This window comes from Lissotriton helveticus, chromosome 3_1 (genome assembly GCF_964261635.1).
Source record: "Lissotriton helveticus chromosome 3_1, aLisHel1.1, whole genome shotgun sequence".
Lineage (NCBI taxonomy): Eukaryota > Metazoa > Chordata > Amphibia > Caudata > Salamandridae > Lissotriton > Lissotriton helveticus.
In genome coordinates, this window is record NC_136061.1 from 679334369 (window position 1) to 679354070 (window position 19702).

Below are 19702 nucleotides of genomic sequence, written 5' to 3' on the forward strand. Positions count from 1 at the left end.
ACTATACAGGTAGCCTCTTAGAGCTATGCAAATTAGTTCGGCAGTGAGCAGGTCATGCACCTCTTGGTAGAAACTGCCAAAACCAGCCCAGCGTAACGCAAATGCATCATATAATAAGCCTAGGGAAATCAGGCAACAGCCACTGCACCGCAGCAGCGGCTGGGTGGTTGGTCATGCACATGGCAACAGCCGCAGCAGACATGGAGCCCAGTCCAGCAGGGAGGGGGTCACTGTCTGGGGAGGCGATCTCTTTGCACAATCGCAGAATGCAAACACGCATTAAGTCCAAAACCATCCCCCAACATGACGTATCCCTTTCATACCCTTTCCCAAAACATTTCCTTACCTGAATTTGCAAACCATTTTGGTCCTGTAGTATTTATATCAATCGGAAATCTGTGCTAGAGTTTGCCATCCAAGTGCCCGGAGCGGCCTGGGCCTCTCCACTGTTGATACCCTGGAGTGGGGTTGGCTGGACACGCCCCTGAGACAGTCCAATGAGATGCAGGGCAGCCCCGACTGGTGCATAGAAACCAACCCCCCGGTCCAATCGTCCAAATCCAGCTTTGGCCGAGCTATGTAGGTCCCAACAGCACCAAGGTTTCCAACGAGCACCTCCAACATCTCACAGCAGTAGTCCACACTCTAAGTAATGGGGGTTTAACCATTAATCCCGCCAAAAGTAGGTTAGCCGCCAATTCTGTAAATTATTTAGGCTTTCTATTAGGAGAAGGATGTATAAGACCCCAAGAAGAGAAAGCTAGGGAAATCTCACAAGTTCCCTTCCCAAAAACTAGAAGGGACATAAGGGCCTTCATAGGCCTTCTCGGATACTATAGAAGGTTTATTCCACACTTCTCCCAGATTGCTAGTCCTCTAACAGACTTACTGAAAAAGGAGACAAACAAAGAGAAACAGCTGAAAAAACCCCTCTCCCACTGAGCTGGAGTCGTTCCAACACCTAAAACGCCTTATCACTTCTGATGAACCCCAATTACGGGAAACCTTTCATTTTACAAACAGATGCTTCAAACAGTGGTATAGGAGCCGTACCCTCCCAGATAGATGACCGACAACGAGAGAGGCCCATTCTTTATATTAGCCGCAAATTATATCCCCGCGAAACCCGGTATGCGGTGATCGAAAAAGAAGCATTGGCCATTAAGTGGGCAGTAGAAGCTGTCCGATACTATCTTGACGGGAGACAATTCCTCCTCTATACAGACCATGCCCCTCTGGAATGGTTGTCTCAAAACAAAGGACACTATCCCAAAATCTTGAGGTGGTTCCTTGCCCTTCAACCCTTCCAATACGTTGTTCACCACAGGAAAGGAAAGGATCAAGCTAATGCAGATTTCCTGTTGAGATACCCTCAGGATCCTTTTCTTGTAAACAAGAAAGATAGGGTGGGGGGATGTGAGAAATGCCCGGGTCAGAGACAGGAGAGACCACCCACCGAGACGCTCCCCATTGATACACAGTCCCGATGGTCTCCTTACCATTTTCTCGACGACAGCAGCGATGACACGAACAGCCCAGTAACCGGGAATCTTTTCCCCGCCCCACAGTGTGGCGTAGGTAACCCGGAAGCCATTCCAGGAGGAGGCGGGACTCTGCAGCCTAACCAACCGGATTACAGGAACAAAGGTCGTACCCAGCAGAAAAAGCAGAAAGTGAAGCACTTCGGCGCGCACGCTGAGACGGAAGAGAGAGAAGCAGACGCCGACCGAACCGAGGATTCCCTGTTACGACGAGGAGACGCTGAGGGAAACCAAAAAGAAGAACCGGAGGACTCCGAGACCTGGTCCGAGGAGTGTTGGAGCCCGGAAGACACGCACGAGCCGCCACAACTCAGGAGAGTTGTGGCCGAGCCAGGTACATGACGGGCACTGCGGGCTGACGGGCACTGCGGGCTGATTTACAAGCGGGACGCGGGTTGGGCCCTCTGGGGGAGTTAATCTCGTACTGTTGTTCCCTCCCCTATCTACCACCTGGTCCCGGATCTTGAATTCACTGTATGCGCCGCCATTGTCACTTTCCCCTCATTTATGCAGAACCGTAAAGAGCTTCTCACGTATTACCCGCACATACAGCCCTATCTCTCACACCCTACTTCAACTCCTTTTTTTCTCTTTAACCCCCGAGCGATACTCATGGTGTGGTGACGGACTAGGGTTTAAAGCTACCCAGACAGGGTCAGTGACCACTATTTTTCTTCTTTCCTTTGAGTACTCCGGGAAGACTCTACCCAAGGGGAAGTTCAGCATCCACCAGCTTTCATCAGAGAGGGACTCACTGGACCACCTGACCATCCCTTGAGAAGTGGACACTGAGGATCCACCCAAAGAGATTGTTTGGCGATATTGGACTCTTATGTTTATAACCCCAATTGCTTCACCCTATTCAGGGTTGCAGTTCTTCATTAATAAATACCCTACACTATTCAACCCATACGGCCTCCTCGCTTCTGTTTCCGACCAACCCTCCGACACTTACATTTAAAGGGAACCGAATACTAGCATTTCTCACGCACTACACAGTGCACTCCTACACAACACATGGTATCAGCACATGAGCACTGTGGGAACCCAAACCACGAACAAGTTGTGTTCCAAATGTTTGCAGATACTCCACGTTGTAGGAGCAGACAGGCTTTACTTATCCCAAGAGATGGCCTCCAAAACAGCAAAATGTCTCATCCACCTGTACCACTGTAGGATTGGAGCCAAGATACAACCCAATAGAGTAGAACTCCATAGAGCAGTAGCAAATATCAGCAGGTAACAACCCCACAGCACTATACCATTTTATCGAACCTAGCAACATTCAAACGCTAGCTAGACAGGATAGGCAAAAGAGGTACAATAGGGGAGGACACAATTTGGCCCAATACTTTGTAGAAAAGAGGTTCTAGGAGGTAGCAAAACCACTGCAACCAGTGCATGAGTATGTCTGCACCCACCTCCATCTGTGGTTCTAGGGTGACCCTAAACATATTTGGACCTCAATATGGAATTCTAGTGCAGGGCCATTCACCTTGATGACGATGGAGAAAATGGGTCCCATGGGAGGGGGGTCAAACAACAGCACAGAAAATCTGGGATACCAAAATAAATAGGTACACACAGGTGGAAGGGAATGGGCAACACCTAATTGCATGGAAACCTAGACTGTATTCTTTGTGTTTCAGCTGCAAAGGAGCAATACTGCTTGGTACCAATTACAATTATGAAGCAATACTGCACAAACCAGACCTGCAATGGGGCACATTCATGTTGATGAATTACTACTGGCAATGCAAATAATTTGCCTATGCACAGCTCGTCCCCGGATGGTGGGGCCTCTGCACCCTCGTGACCATACACACCCCAACCCTGGAGAAGATCTGTCTTACTTGTGCCAACATATGCTACAGAAGAAAACAAGGGAAAAGGCAAACCCTATGCACACACATCTGATATTCAATTAAACTTGAATAGTATTGACATGCAATAAGAAATAAAAGTACAGCAGCAGAAAAGCAGTGATTTCCAGAACAGAAAATGTAGACTTCAATTCTTTAATTTTCATGTACTCAGCAGCAGCCAGCCGACACGTGTTTCATCGCTTGCGTGAATCTTCAGGGCTCCAAATTGACTGCGTATATGTTGAAGGTCGCTCTGCTGGTGATACTTCCGACCCGGTGGGGCCCTTGACCAGTTCAAGTAAAAAAGTAGAGACGGACACTGCCGTTAATTTGTAATTTAACAGGAATCCCAGGAGCTCTTTCAGTGAAACTGTAGTGGAGCGGATAACCCCATCTACCATCAAGGTTAGTAAATCAAAGCGGAGGGGAGAGTAGAGAGAGCGGATAACTCTCCATCCCTCTTTCATCTCTCGTGCGAAGTGCGCGCTGTTCGTGGAGTTCCCGGGTCACCGTGTTCCTGGTTGGTGGACGACACAACCAGGAACACGGTGACCTGGGAGCTCCACGAACAGCGCGCACTTCGCGTGACTTAACGCACAAGAGATAAAAGAGGGATGGAGAGTTATCCGCTCTCTCTACTCTTCCCTCCGCTTTGATTTACTGACCTTGATGGTAGATGGGATGGAAAGACTGATGCACCTATTCTGGAGTGGGCAAAGAAAGGATGGGCGTGGCTCACCAAGGCATCATGCCTTACTCCCACCCCAGAATAGGTATAGTCAGGGGAGGTTAGAGTTAAAGACCACTTATCTACCACCGGGGGCCAAAAAACTGTTGAGATCATATTGGAGGTGGAGGCTAGGCCCAATGTGTGGGCAGGCCACCCCCACACCTTGTAGCAATACCAAACTCCCTGGTGTCTAGTTGGTTTTCTGCCACCCTTCCCCAAGGGGGCAGATTGGGATTAAATACTCCGTATCAGCCTCCTTAGGGCAGTAGAAAGACTGTTGCAATTATTTGAGGGGTGGGGCTAAGCCAGATATCTGGGCAGACCACCCGCACCCATTTTTAAAAAAAAACAAAAAAACTATAGTCTAGGTAGGGGGTTGTCTGACGCTAGACTCAAAATTATATCTAGAAAGGAAGACACACAAGAAATTCCATGAAATGCAGTCAAAGGCTTTCTCAGCATCTTCCGCCACATTTGGTGTGAGAAATCTGTCCTTTTAGTTTCCTCAGTAAACACAAAAGAATAATCTAGCACCATCTCCAATCATCTTTTTAGTAAACCTGTCTGAATACCATTAGTCACTTTAAAGAGGATTTTTGACAGTGTTTGCTAAAATCTTAGTGTACACTTTCCAATCAAAATTAAGAAAGGAAATTGGCCAATAGTTTGCTGGATTTAAAATATCCTTATCATCTTACAACAAGGCTTTGCTTCTAAAGTTTTAGATCACTGCACTAATGCCATACGGCTTCAGGGGTCATCACTTGGAGCACACAAAACTGCTCTCGTCAATTTTTTCAGGGAATTACTTGACTAACTCAATTATGAGGACCTGATCCAAGGACAGAAGAGTTGTTTGAGACAAGTAATCGTAGGTAAGATTTTCTAAAGGCAAGGTCCTCAACTACATAATGATTCATAAAATAGGTTTTGAATTATTTTCATTTTAAGTATTAAGTAAATATTTAATTGTCTGGTAAGAACTACAAACGTTTATCGTTCTATTTCTATTATAGAGTTTTGCTAATGATTTTATTATATTTGCATTTTGAAGTTCTTAACTTACACGTCATTAGGACATTTCTCCCCTTATTTAAATGGGTAACCAAAGATATTAGTGTACCTTATCAAACTTATACAGTATGATGTCCTTTGCAAAATAATATTTGATTAGTTTTCTAGTAGATCATCATTTAAACACCAAAGGTATGAGATCTTACAACGTTGCTGTAGTGCTTAGAACAGATCAGTATTTCTCAATTTCTCTTACAAAAACAAATTCATGAACTGGATCATATAAACAAACTCAGCATTTAAATTACCATATTTTTCATACAGCTCTGTATTTTGCAATGGAACGAAGTCTCCCTTTACCCTAAATCAGAGGTCTTCAAACATTTGGATGCCGAGACCCCCTGTCAACATTTTGAGGTGTAAGGATCCCCTCCTGACAAAAATGTCTAAACCTGTAGGCAGGGCTACTGGAATTATGAGGCAGGTGAGGACCAAATTACGCAACAGGCTTGACTAAACTGAATGGGAAGAAAATGTAAATGATGTTATGTGATGCAGCGTATTTTGGGACAGCATTGCTTTATTATTTTGAAATTAATTTTTTACACACAGTAACACTGAGGAAAGATTTCACCCCATCAGTACCTGTTTATAACCAAAATACAGCAATTAACATCACAAAGATTTCAAGTCGCACTCATTTCTGTGATCTGCATGTTACATATTCTTTGTGGCAGGCACATTAACCCTCTGCACTGTGTGGGTGACAAGAGTGCCCATGTGAGTGCACGGTGAGCGATGCAACAGTGTGTGAGTAGGGTGAGGAGTGGCTGCAGGGTGAGTGAGGTGGCCGTACGAATTTGGGTGCAGTTGCAAGTTCAGAATGAGACGAATGAATGTATGATTACTGATGGGCTTGTTTGAGTGAGTTGCATATTGAGCAGTGAAGTGGACAGGTGAATGAAGTGTCACATAAGTTCAGGATGAGTAGTGTGCTTGTGTGACTGCAGTGTGAGGTATAGGGTGAACAGCGCAAGTGCACTGTGAGTGCAGAGTGATCACTGTTGAAAATGCTGTCTTAAAAGATGTTCAAGACTGGCTGACAAAAAACCATCTGAAACTCAATCCCGACAAGACCGAAACTCTTCTCATCTCAAACAAAGAAGACAATCCTCAAATCACTGAATGGCTGAAGTCGATTGATGCTCTTAAAGGTTCTCTCACGCCAACTGATTCCGTCAAATCTCTGGGTTTCACCCTTGACCCCAAATTAACCTTGACAAACCACATTAAGAACTCGGCAAAAAGTGCTTTCTTCAACCTCAGACTGCTGAACAAAATCAAACCTTTCATTCCAAACAAAGACCTTAAACTAGCCACTCAATCTCTAGTTCTATCTAGACTGGACTATGGGAACTCAATCCTTACAGGTATCCCCAAATCACACTTGGCTCCATTAAAAACAACACTACATGCGGCAGCAAGAATGATCACAGGATGCAAAAAATTTGACCACATCTCCCCATTCAATTTGGGGTCACTTTATTTCACGTGCATTTTTGAGTCTCTACTCCCCTCGTCCTGATAAAGACTAGCCCTTGAGGAAATTAGTTACCCTGTTTATCCTTGGGTCGAAACGTTGACATATTTTCCCCGAGCCTGCACCTGTGTTCTTCCTACGTCCCTCTCCCCTGTGCCAATCAGAATACGGAGGATCTTTCAATCACGTACCTGCAAGAAAGAATTACATTTTTTGCTAGTGTGGAGGGCAGGCTCACCTATGTTCCATACTAAGGATTGAACCTTAGTGACTGTCAAAAAACCTAATTGTATTTTTAACTTCTTTTCACTGACCTCTTTGGTCGCTTTCACACATGAGCACTTACTATCACTCTCTTCTATGCACGTCTCTTGACAAATGAACCCCCTATGTAAATAACTGTGTATATTTTTAGTTTGAAGAAAGCCTAGTATGCTGTTTTTCTAAGTGTATATTAAATAATACAGTCTCTCAGACTGAATGAGACACAGTGTTTCTTCTCTTTTTTCCTTTATTTCAGGCCTTCTGGCATCAACAAATACTTTGGGCTAATATGTGTTCTTTGGTTTAATTGATATCTACCATTACAGATTCATTCGGATGGTTATTTGAAGTGAAATGAACAAACAATTTATGTTGACATTGTGTATGTTAAATTAATGTCTAGGACCATTTTTTCTATATTACTTGATACCCAGGTCCTTTGACTCCAATTGGGTTACCCCTCGTTTATAACATTGGAGATAAGACTCCAAACACTGCCCAGCTGAGCCCCCAGCAGCTCGAGTTGCACTACAGCAGCCCGGGCTGAGGCACAGGACACATTTCTAGAGCCATTGGGCTGAAGTGTGACAGGGAATGCGCGACCCCCTTTGCATCGCTCCACGGCCCCCCCAGGGGTCGCGCCCCACAGTTTGAAGACCCCTGCCCTAAATATAGAGTTAAGGAACTTCCTCTTAACAGTGTTAGTTAATACTTTTACATTTAGAGATACGATTTTAAATGAATCAGTCATTGAAGGGACTAGAGTTAAATTGTGAGTATAATACTGACCTTTAGTTTCAGGTTTATAAAAATGCGATTTCTATTGTGCTAGAAATCAAAATCCCCTCTTTTTAATGGCATTTATATTAAATATCACTGTTTTTAAATATTTTTATGACAAGCCTCATGCTTGGCGTTGAAACACTAAGAGAGGTGAACCGTGAGTATAGTGTTGTGATGTCAATGCTTTAACCCCTTCCATGCTCATGACGAGCTGAGCTCATCATGCAGTACACTGCTTGTGTGCTCATGACGAGCTGAGCTCGTCATGAACAATGGAAATAATTGATCTGCTGCACAGAGGATAAATTGCTGTAGCATTCATGTGGTTAAGAATTGCATTCAGTATACTCGACTTAACTTTCTTCTGATTTTGTTGTTCTTGGAGAAAAGCATGAAATATCACAGTGTAATTCCTGGGTGTACCGCGGGAAGAAGATCCCTTAACAACATTCCATCTCAATCTTTACGTAAATTATAACTGTCCATGACAACAATATCTTATTAGAAGTCCATTAATACAATAGATCTTATAATCTTTAGAAAGTGTAGAAAGAAGAAGTCTTCCACCAAAAGAGGGCCGATCATACTATCTCAGATTGTTCAAGTGATATTCTACTCATGAACTCGGGCTTGTATTTGTTGATCTCTACCAGTTAACTATTGCTTTTGCTATGAAGGGCTCAGTATAGCAATTATTATTGTTGAGTGAGAGGGCAATAGGGATTACTGGAGTAATGAGTGGTATCTGAAACCCTTTTTGGAAACTCAGGAGTATCCAAAAATTCAGGGTGGTGGTTTGTTGAGGGGATATAGTGGATTAAACTGGCTTTCTTTCAAATTTGCATCACGTTTGATATGTAACACTATCCTCAGGAAAAGACCTGCAGGCACACCAGGATTACCTGGTTGTTTTCAAAGGTCTGCAGCACATCTTGTAAATGGGATGAAGACATCAACCCACATCCGACGATGCCGAGGTAAACAGACACCCTGTTAGCCAGCAGAGCATCCTTAAGTATTTGTGAAAGGCATACATGCCTACCTTCTTCCCTTCTCAGGACAAACCTTACTGAAGTAGTCATAACAGGAAATCTACAGTCATTAAATACCAATATAACTGTTGTTTTACACAACCCTGAGAAAAGCTGCACTGCAGCGCATCCTCAATTGTGTTTGCTGAATTTCAGCATTCTTTTACCTCGTACATCCATGATACTGAGCAGTGCTGAACTTTCATGCAGCCCTGAAATTTTCCTTTAATCAAAACCCTAAAGCAACACTTGGCGCACCTGGGCTCTCCCCGAGGGGCAAAAAATGTATTGTGGAATAAGTTGCATTCCAGAACATCTATTTTTATTTCATAAGATTAAAGGCTGTGAACAACTAACTATATGTGAGTTAAAGAAATGTGGCATCAGGAGAAATATGGGGAGTGGGAGGTCATCAGATCACAAAGGATGCGCTCCTTTAACATGAAACCTGCGTGGTTTCTTCACACATTCATAACCTTTCAATAGGCATTTAAATTTCCATTTGTATGAATCAATGAATCTTCAATAATAAAGAATCCGTTTCTGATTTTCAAAAATTCAACATTTAATTTTTCTTTCAAAATATATAGGGTCATTCATTGCAATCATGAATAGTTCATCACATTACATCATGCCCAATGCATTTCGGGTTGAAAAGAGAAAACCCTGCGTCAGGGGCCTGTGAAATGAAAACATACAGGACCTTTAGCATTCAAAGCAAAAAACAATCGTGTAAATATAAGGAATTACGATACACGCTATAATATACATTTGTGCTTATAATGATCACACAAAAAACGTTTAACAGACATTCTAGCACGATTAGTGATATCAAGTCCATAATCAAACATATAGTAGAGAGGATAAACAACGATAGTATGAACTATAGTGGGATCACTCAAAGAAACCAAATGACGGTAAATTAAACGACCAGTACTGGCATAAGCTATAACGGTAAAACAGCAGTCAGACGTAACACAGTAGAACCGTAATTCTTAACTATTCTTGAATCTATCTTCCTAGACAGTTTTTGCGTGTCACGTTTTGTTTACTTTTCGCTACAGACTACGATATTATAACATCCACTTCCTGATGTTGCATACATCACGTGATCGGAACCCTCTTCCTATCAGATTTCAGATTGTAGTTGCCACGGCAACACTTTCGGCGTTTTTCGCCGTAAACCGCATTTTGATTTATTATTTTTCATTTTATATCTTGTCCCTCCTTATTTCTTCATGTGTTTGATACACACGGTTCTTTTATCCTGTGCAATTTGTTTCGTTCTACTTTAGCCAGCCAGCACCCAGCATATTCCGCCGCCATGTGACTTAATCACTGCACCATAAAAACTTGCACGATTGGTTCCCTGGCCATCCCACCGCTTCCGCGCTCGGACGGCCGTGACCACTCTCGCGTTACATGCAGTAAGTTATCCTTGTGTCCACTCGGTTCTACTGTGTTACGTCTGACTGCTGTTTTACCGTTATAGCTTATGCCAGTACTGGTCGTTTAATTTACCGTTGTTTGGTTTCTTTGCGTGATCCCACTATAGTTCATACTATCGTTGTTTATCCTCTCTACTATATGTTTGACTATGGACTTGATATCACTAATCGTGCTAGAATGTCTGTTAAACGTTTTTTGTGTGATCATTATAAGCACAAATATATATTATAGCGTGTATCGTAATTCCTTATATTTACACGATTGTTTTTTGCTTTGAATGCTAAAGGTCCTGTATGTTTTCATTTCACAGGCCCCTGACGAAGGGTTTTCTCTTTTCAACCCGAAATGCATTGGGCATGATGTAATGTGATGAACTATTCATGATTGCAATGAATGACCCTATATATTTTGAAAGAAAAATTAAATGCTGAATTTTTGAAAATCAGAAACGGCTTCTTTATTATTGAAGATTCATTGATTCATACAAATGGAAATTTAAATGCCTATTGAAAGGTTATGAATGTGTGAAGAAACCACGCAGGTTTCATGTTAAAGGAGCGCATCCTTTGTGATCTGATGACCACCCACTCCCCAATTATGCAAAGGCACTGACAGGTACAGTGCAACAAGGATAGCGCCACTAAGAACTTATTGAACTATATCAAACAAAAGTGAAAGGAGAGCACGGAGATAATCTCATTTATATTACGGACTCCAACCTAACCTATCTCCCAGTGCACCCACTAAGCAACAAGATGCAATTCGACGACATTGCTCAAATTACGACCAACCAAGCAGAATTATTAGCCTTCGCACCAGAGGCAGCCGAAGAAATATATGGACTCATACAGGAGACCAGAGCATTCAGCCCTAACATTTCAACTACAACACAACTTATTTGCCAGTTTGAATTTTTAAGCAAAAAAGAAATTAATCAAAGACTTCACGCAACAACTCTAATATATTACCACAAAAACAAAAGAATTCCAAGAGGGCTAAGAATCGCTCTCAAACCAATGCTGTGCAAAAACAATAAACAATTTGTAGAAAGATGGTACCAGATCCTCAACAAATGTTCGTTAGATCTGATCCTACTGATAATCCAAGAACTCTCAAAGGTCTTGAAAGAAATTGAAACAGATTTGGAAAATATGAAGAAAGAAATCGATAAATTACCAGACCTACAAACAATTCTAGACGATGTCAACAAAAAACTAGATAAATATGCTAAGGAAGTAAATGATCGGAAAGTAAGGAAACACAAAAGAGATACAATTGATTATAAATATGACGAGGTATATACTTGGGCTGAAATTTATAACCAAAGAAAATGGCAACAACCTAAACCTAAAACATCTGGGAATTCATCACAGGAAAGCTTAGTCTCTGAAGCAGACATCTCTCAGTCAAGACAACCAATTTCTCAACAATCAAGTACATCATCAAAAAAACAGTCTTTTTTAGACATAAGCCCTGCGGCCAATGCACCACCTACCGGCGCCACAGGAGGGGCAGAAGAAACAGCGGAAGAAATCTCAAAAAGAGCACGGAGTCAAAAAGCAGTGAAAACGACCTAGTCATTAATATCTCTTCAAAACTTCTAACATCAGCACAAATCAAGGCACTAAACAAAGGAACATCTTTTGTCCCGACATACAAAACCAGCCTAGCAGAAACTGAAATTGCTTTATTTAAATTTTTCAGAACTTTGAAATTGAAGTACTTCTTCAAGGATATACCAATACCCGCAACAGAGCACACAAGAATGCTGAAACCAAAAAGCTCATTTTGTGCACCCTACTCGCACAAAACACTTGAAGCTTTCGAAAGATCTGTAATATCTGAAATACATAAGATCAAGTTTAACACAACCAAGAAAAGCAACTTATCTAAGGCTGAATGGAGCACAATCCTAAATCTATCAAATGATCCAGATCTAACTTTCCAAAGAGCTGACAAAGGAGGGGCTCTGATTATTATGGACACTGCTTTCTATGAACAAAGTGTGAATGAGCATGTGAACGATCTAAATACATACATCCCGCTTAATGCAGACCCAACGGAAGAATATCAAAAAACACTTGCATCAATTCTTGAACATGCACTTAATATGAAATGGATTGACGACAAAATCTTCAAATTCCTAGACACAAAGTATCCACGCAGACCAAAACTATACATGTTACCAAAAATTCACAAAAATGCCCAGAAACCACCTTTCAGACCCATAGTTTCAGCCTGCGGGTCAATCTCCGAAAGTATTGGTACATATGTAGACTGTTATTTACAACCCATTGTACAAAAAACACAGACTTACATCAAAGATACAACAGCTTTTCTCAATCTACTCAAAACCATAAAACTGGAAAAAAAATACAGACTATTGGTTATGTACAGTTGATGTTGTGTCACTGTACACATCAATCCCACACAACGAAGGCTTAGAAGCACTTGAATGGAATCTGTTAAGGGACGAAGACTGTGAAGCGAATAAGATCTTCCTTTTGGAGTTAATGCATTTTGCATTATATCACAGTTATTTTGAATGGCAAAATACTTATTACAACCAATGCAACGGCACATCCATGGGCTTTGGGGGGGCCCCCTCATATGCTAATTTGTTTATGTCAAAATTTGAACATGACCATATCTTGAGTAACACGAATTGGACCAACAACTTGACAATATTCAAAAGATACATTGACTATCTATTTTTAATTTGGAAAGGAGAAAAGGATCAACTACTAGCAAACATTTCTACGTTGAACCAAATGAACCCAAAAAAAAAATTCACACACACATAAATAAAGAAACAATATCATTTCTTGATGTACAAATTACTATCATCAATCATCAAATCCAAACTCAAGTGTATAAAAAAGCTACAGATTGTAACTCCAGCTTGTTATACCAGAGCTTCCATCCTGAAAATCTCAAAAATCATTTACCCACATCTCAATTTATCCGGCTGAATAGAATTACCTCTAATGCGGATATCTTAAATCACGCTTTAAAAGAACAACAACAACAATATTTGACTAGAGGATATCCCAATGAGATTGTAGAGGAATCCTTTAAAAAAGTAGCAAAACTCTCAAGAGAAAACCTATTGAGCCCAGCACAACAAACTCCAGATCAAAAAACAGTATGTGTCTTAAAATTCTCGACTGAAGCCAACAAAATCAAGAAAATTGTCAACCGACATTGGTCTTTAATCATATCTGAACCAGATCTTCAAAACTTGTATTGTGAGCGCGTAACTTTTGCATTTAAGAGATCAAAAAATGTAAAAGAGATTCTCACTTCAAAGAAAGAAACTAAATCACATCACAAAGGAATGGCCAAATGCTTAAATTGCATACATTGCAATAATGTTATCACAGGAAAGACTTTCATGCATCCCACAAAAGGTACCAAAATTGACCTCAAATACACAGGAACTTGTGATTCTAAGAATGTTATATACGCCATCAAATGCCCTTGTGGAAACATTTATGTTGGCCAAACGGAACGAAAAATAAAAGTACGAATATCAGAACACAAAAGTAATATTCGAACAAAAAATAGGAAATCAGCAGTAGCCACACACTGGCTGGAATCTAATCATCAAATCGCCCAATTGAAATTTACAATACTGGAGATACTCCCGCAACGTTGTGACATGGATCCAGCAAAACAACGCCTACAGGCTGAATTTTTTTGGATCAAGAAACTTAATGCCCTTCAACCAACAGGGATTAATGACAGAATTGAACTCTCATGTTTTCTATAAAAAACACAACATATGCTCAGCACAGCCATTGGTTCTAACAGTCTTTCTTACCCCCATCGAAGTTTTATTAATACATTCACCCCTGAATGAACTCATCAAAATGGCATATGTTTTTGCATCCAGTGTTTTGAATTGAATTCGTTTTATTTAATGTATTGTGTAATTATACGTTGTTTAGACCGTATTTTTCTGTCCTCGTAATTCTTAACTATTCTTGAATCTATCTTCCTAGACAGTTTTTGCGTGTCACGTTTTGTTTACTTTTCGCTACAGACTACGATATTATAACATCCACTTCCTGATGTTGCATACATCACGTGATCGGAACCCTCTTCCTATCAGATTTCAGATTGTAGTTGCCACGGCAACACTTTCGGCGTTTTTCGCCGTAAACCGCATTTTGATTTATTATTTTTCATTTTATATCTTGTCCCTCCTTATTTCTTCATGTGTTTGATACACACGGTTCTTTTATCCTGTGCAATTTGTTTCGTTCTACTTTAGCCAGCCAGCACCCAGCATATTCCGCCGCCATGTGACTTAATCACTGCACTATAAAAACTTGCACGATTGGTTCCCTGGCCATCCCACCGCTTCCGCGCTCGGACCGCCGTGACCACTCTCGCGTTACATGCAGTAAGTTATCCTTGTGTCCACTCGGTTCTACTGTGTTACGTCTGACTGCTGTTTTACCGTTATACCTTATGCCAGTACTGGTCGTTTAATTTACCGTTGTTTGGTTTCTTTGAGTGATCCCACTATAGTTCATACTATCGTTGTTTATCCTCTCTACTATATGTTTGACTATGGACTTGATATCACTAATCGTGCTAGAATGTCTGTTAAACGTTTTTTGTGTGATCATTATAAGCACAAATGTATATTATAGCGTGTATCGTAATTCCTTATATTTACACGATTGTTTTTTGCTTTGAATGCTAAAGGTCCTGTATGTTTTCATTTCACAGGCCCCTGACGAAGGGTTTTCTCTTTTCAACCCGAAATGCATTGGGCATGATGTAATGTGATGAACTATTCATGATTGCAATGAATGACCCTATATATTTTGAAAGAAAAATTAAATGCTGAATTTTTGAAAATCAGAAACGGATTCTTTATTATTGAAGATTCATACAAATGGAAATTTAAATGCCTATTGAAAGGTTATGAATGTGTGAAGAAACCACGCAGGTTTCATGTTAAGGAGCGCATCCTTTGTGATCTGATGACCACCCACTCCCCAATTATGCAAAGGCACTGACAGGTACAGTGCAACAAGGATAGCGCCACTAAGAACTTATTGAACTATATCAAACAAAACTGAAAGGAGAGCACGGAGATAATCTCATTTATATCAGGAGAAATATGAACATATGACCAGTTGTTTTCACAACAAAAGGTACTATATCATGGAGGACTAGAATCATGAGCTTGCCCTCTGAAGGGAGTGTGCAGCTATTGTCAAGAAGGAATGATTCGAATGATCATAGTTATTTGCTCAAATACGAGACCCAATTTTCCAAATGCATTTTCTGTTTGGTTACCAACTAGTTCAGTATTCGATGTGGTATATTTTATGAACCCTTGTCACACATTTGTTGAAGATCGCTTTTGTAGGATATTTGTATTTGCAATTGCATGTATATAGTGCACACTACTCCTGAAAAGGCATTGAAGCACTTTTGCGGCAAGTAGCACGCTACTCCAGAATCCAAAAAGGATCAGTGGTGAATTAGTACAGGGAAATATTAAATCAATTTTATTGGTGGACATGTTAATCTGTTCTTTGGAATGAAAAGGATACTGGAGGGATAGAAGAGGGAAGAGTTTGCCTGTATATAGCGCATGTTACCCCTTTTGAGGTGTAGAAGTGATTTGTGGCAGATAGCACGCTATGCCGGAACCCAAAGTATATTAGTGGGGAATTACTATAGGGGAAAATGAAAATAATTTGAACGGTTGACATGCTAGTCTGTTAATTGGAATGAAAAGGATAGTGGGAGGATAGTAGAGGGAAGGGTCTAGAAAGTGTTTTTTTTTTTTAGCTCATAGCAGTAGGAGGATGTTGGGGATGAGTAAAGGGGAGTTGGAGGGGGAAGAATGAGAGGGAAGGGTTAAGAAAGGATACTTTGGGAAATCTGAATAGTAAAAGAGATATGAGAGGTTGCAAGGAGAGGTTCCATTTGTTGAAATGCCTGACAGAATAGGCAGAAACTGAACAGAATATTATCGCTCAAATAATATATTTGGTATGAGTCAGCTGCAGTGCACTGTCAGACAAAAAGGATACTGAGTTGAAGCTTGACTGTATTGGCATAAACTATGCAAAATAGATTATACATACAAAAAAGAGGAAACAACAAACACATTAAAAAAAAGAACAAGAAACGGGTTCCATGTGCATCGGGGGAACATGTTTGAGGAAACTCACTAAGACGATTTCGATTTCGTACAAGATTGGTTTCAGTCTTGCCCAAAACGGAGGCCTGATGTGGATTTTGGCTGTGCAATGTTATACATGAGCGTATGTTGCTGTACACATGCTTAAAGTGTGAATATGTGATCCAGTCTTCAAACAGATTTGGCTTTCAACAACTGAAGAAGCAGTTTTTTGCACTGCAAAGAGGTTGTGCTAGTTCGGTGCCTGGGAATATCATACAGAAAAGCTGAGTGATTTTATGTTATGTTGCATTTCTCAGGGTTCCATTTCAAGTTATAAGTTATTTGAAGAGTAACAGTCCTGCAACACTTTTGGTGCTTAGGTGTTGCCAGATTCTTCCTGGTTTCTGAAGTATCACTGAAAAAACATGCTGTTGCAGCATGAAATTTCTGTTTAAATGTGATTGCTAGTGTGTTTCTTAAGGAAAACGCGTTGTTTTATATTTTTATGAAATGTTAAAGATCCTAAAATGGAAACAAAATACAGCAAGTAATGTTTTGGAGGTGATCCTGCCAGCTTAGTCTTGATTCAACAACTTTTAGCCAATTGGAGACCATGCACCAGGCAACGTGTGCAATCTCAATCCTTCCACCCTACCCTTCTATCCTCCTACCCTTCCACTGAGACTAACATGAAAAATGGGCAGAGATAACACTAGGCAACAAAATAAAAGTAAGAACAGAAATGAGGATAAGATGATCATAAGAAAGATGCTCTTTACGTTGGTCACTTAAGAGTTCACCCAGACAGAACAAAAAAGTTGCAACTGGAGCAGGGACAGACAGCGTATACGTGTTTTCATCCTCCGCAGACTATCGGTGGGCTGACTGGGCACTAGGACAGTTGGATTTAAAGTGTTCATTCACCTCTAACATGTTCAATGTTAAAACCCTAGTGAGGTGCTGGATACATCTAAAAAAAAGCACATACAAACAGGTTGTGGCTGCATTTAGGCAGGTCTCATGTCAAGCACTACATCTCCCTGCTTGGTTCAAAAGCCAATCAAAGTGCAAATTTGGTATTACACAGATGCGTGCATGTGTTATTTTTATAGCAAGAAAATACCAAACGCAGCAGAGCGCAGTACGAGGTCAAATGTAATGATAAAATTTTGTTGCAATTATAAAAAAAAAAAGTTAAGATCTGTGGAATTTCAGTTAGGCAACAGAAACATATCACTTAACTCCCAATGTTGTCACTTAAGCATCCTTAAAACAAGCTGGTTCGTATCAACAATATTTCAACAGAGACTGATAGTGGTGTAACGGAGGCAGGTCACAATTAGACCGCATAAAAGGAAAAAATAGAAATACTCAAAGGGGTGCTAAAGGTCTAAGTGGACTAGAAAGTGTCTGCTTTCCTCTAAACAGTGTGTGTATATAGACTGACAGATAGTGAGAGGAGATAAGAAAAAACCCATCAGCCCACCCATTGGCGGAGCTTCATCATCTGGGATGTAAAAGTACGAGCTGGTATCCACTAGATAACTCACTGTTGTATTGTGAGTATTTACAAGTACCGGATCCACCAGTGATGAAAGAAAGTCAAAAGAATATAAAGAGCTGTGGGCAGGATTGTTGCAGTGCTCAATGGGTATGTGCTAGAGAAAAAGTGGTGTGTTAAAATTGACTACCATGGTGCCTAAGTAGAACTTTTATTCTGGCGGTCACCATGATGACAAAGATTAAAATACAGAGTGTGGATAGAATTTCAGCAAATACTGCTATCCTGGTGGTAAGTTAACTGGTCGACATGTTTCAGCCGTGAGTGGCTTTCTTCAGGACCTATGGTAACAACACTACTGCAACTATTACTGAAAAAAGTATAGTGAGAGTTACATACCATGCAAGGATGACCTACCAACTAAGATGTTGGTGAGTGGTAGCTCCACGTGTCATGGATATCAAGTCACCTCTCCCAAAATCTGCTTGGGGGTGGCCTCACCTCGCCTGGCGCTCGCTCAGGTAATGAGGCCCCGCTCTGTCCGTCGGTACCTCCAAGCTCACTTGAGCTGAAATTCTATCCACACTCTGTATTTTAATCTTTGTCATCATGGTGACCGCCAGAATAAAAGTTATACTTAGGCACCATGGTAGTCAATTTTAACACACCACTTTTTCACTAGCACATACCCTTTGAGCACTGCAACAATCCTGCCCACAGCTCTTTATATTCTTTTGACTTTCTTTCATCACTGGTGGATCCGGTACTAGTAAATACTCACAATACAACAGTGAGTTATCCAGTGGATACCAGCTCGTACTTTTACATCCCAGATGATGAAGCTCCGCCAATGGGTGGGCTGATGTTTTTTTTTCTTATCTCCTCTCACTTTCTGTCAGTCTATATACACACACTGTTTAGAGGAAAGCAGACACTTTCTAGTCCACTTAGACCTTTAGCACCCCTTTGTGTTTTCTACTAGTTAGATTTGGGGATAGGGTGCTTTTTGGTCGGTAAACCTGTTTCCCTATAGACCCCTCTTTATCTTTGTGTTTTTGTTAAAAATAGAAATACAACAAATGAGAAGCTTACATTTATATAGACTGGTTAGATAACATACCTTCATTTTGAAGCATTTTGACACACACTGGCAATTCCCACTGTTCTTTGTAGTTAATGCCGTGGTTATTTAACAAGGTAAATAAAGACTGGGCAGTTAAAGCAACTTGTGGACGGTATTTCAATGCAAGTTTTTCGGCATTTGGATCAGAGCTAATATCCTGGAAACCAAAAAAAAAAGAAATTCTGTCAACATGTAGTGGTACAATGATTGTGACTTCTTTACCTAGAAATGTAAATCCTGTTGACAAAATGGGACCATGGATTTCCCCATACGCCTCAATCAGAAGCTTCTCAGTTTAATTTTATCATCAGCATTGTTAAGTTACTCATACGCCTCACATAACTGCCAGTATTAAGATGATGAATCTGCAGAAACACTTGGATGTTCTGAATCTATCTGCTCTGCTTGCGCACTCAAGATACACTGGGGATGCCCTACAAGTTCAAACATCAGTAGACAGAAGGAGCGTTTTTGTACATCCATGTGACGCCTAACAAGTAATTTTGACTCAACCGACAGACTTCCGTGGCACTAGGCACTTCGAGTCCCATAATCACCGGCTGGGGAGGCGGAGCCTGACATCTGTGCTATACAGCAAGGGCCGCAACCAGAGGACTTCCCAGGTACGAGGGACTTTCAGTCCCAACATTACTGACTGGAGGGTGGGCGGAGCCTGACATCTATGCTGTATAGAATGGCCCCATATT

At 41.0% G+C, this 19702-nt stretch overlaps 1 protein-coding gene across 1 annotated transcript in view; it reads right to left on the bottom strand.

The window, feature by feature from the left end:
- ICE2 (interactor of little elongation complex ELL subunit 2) overlaps positions 1 to 19702 on the bottom strand; it is a 747964-nt gene that overhangs the window by 422080 nt on the left and 306182 nt on the right. The window contains exon 7 of the mRNA XM_078680821.1: positions 18993 to 19152. Within this exon, the coding sequence (XP_078536947.1) occupies positions 18993 to 19152 (160 nt within the window). The remainder of the gene's footprint in view (positions 1 to 18992; positions 19153 to 19702) is intronic.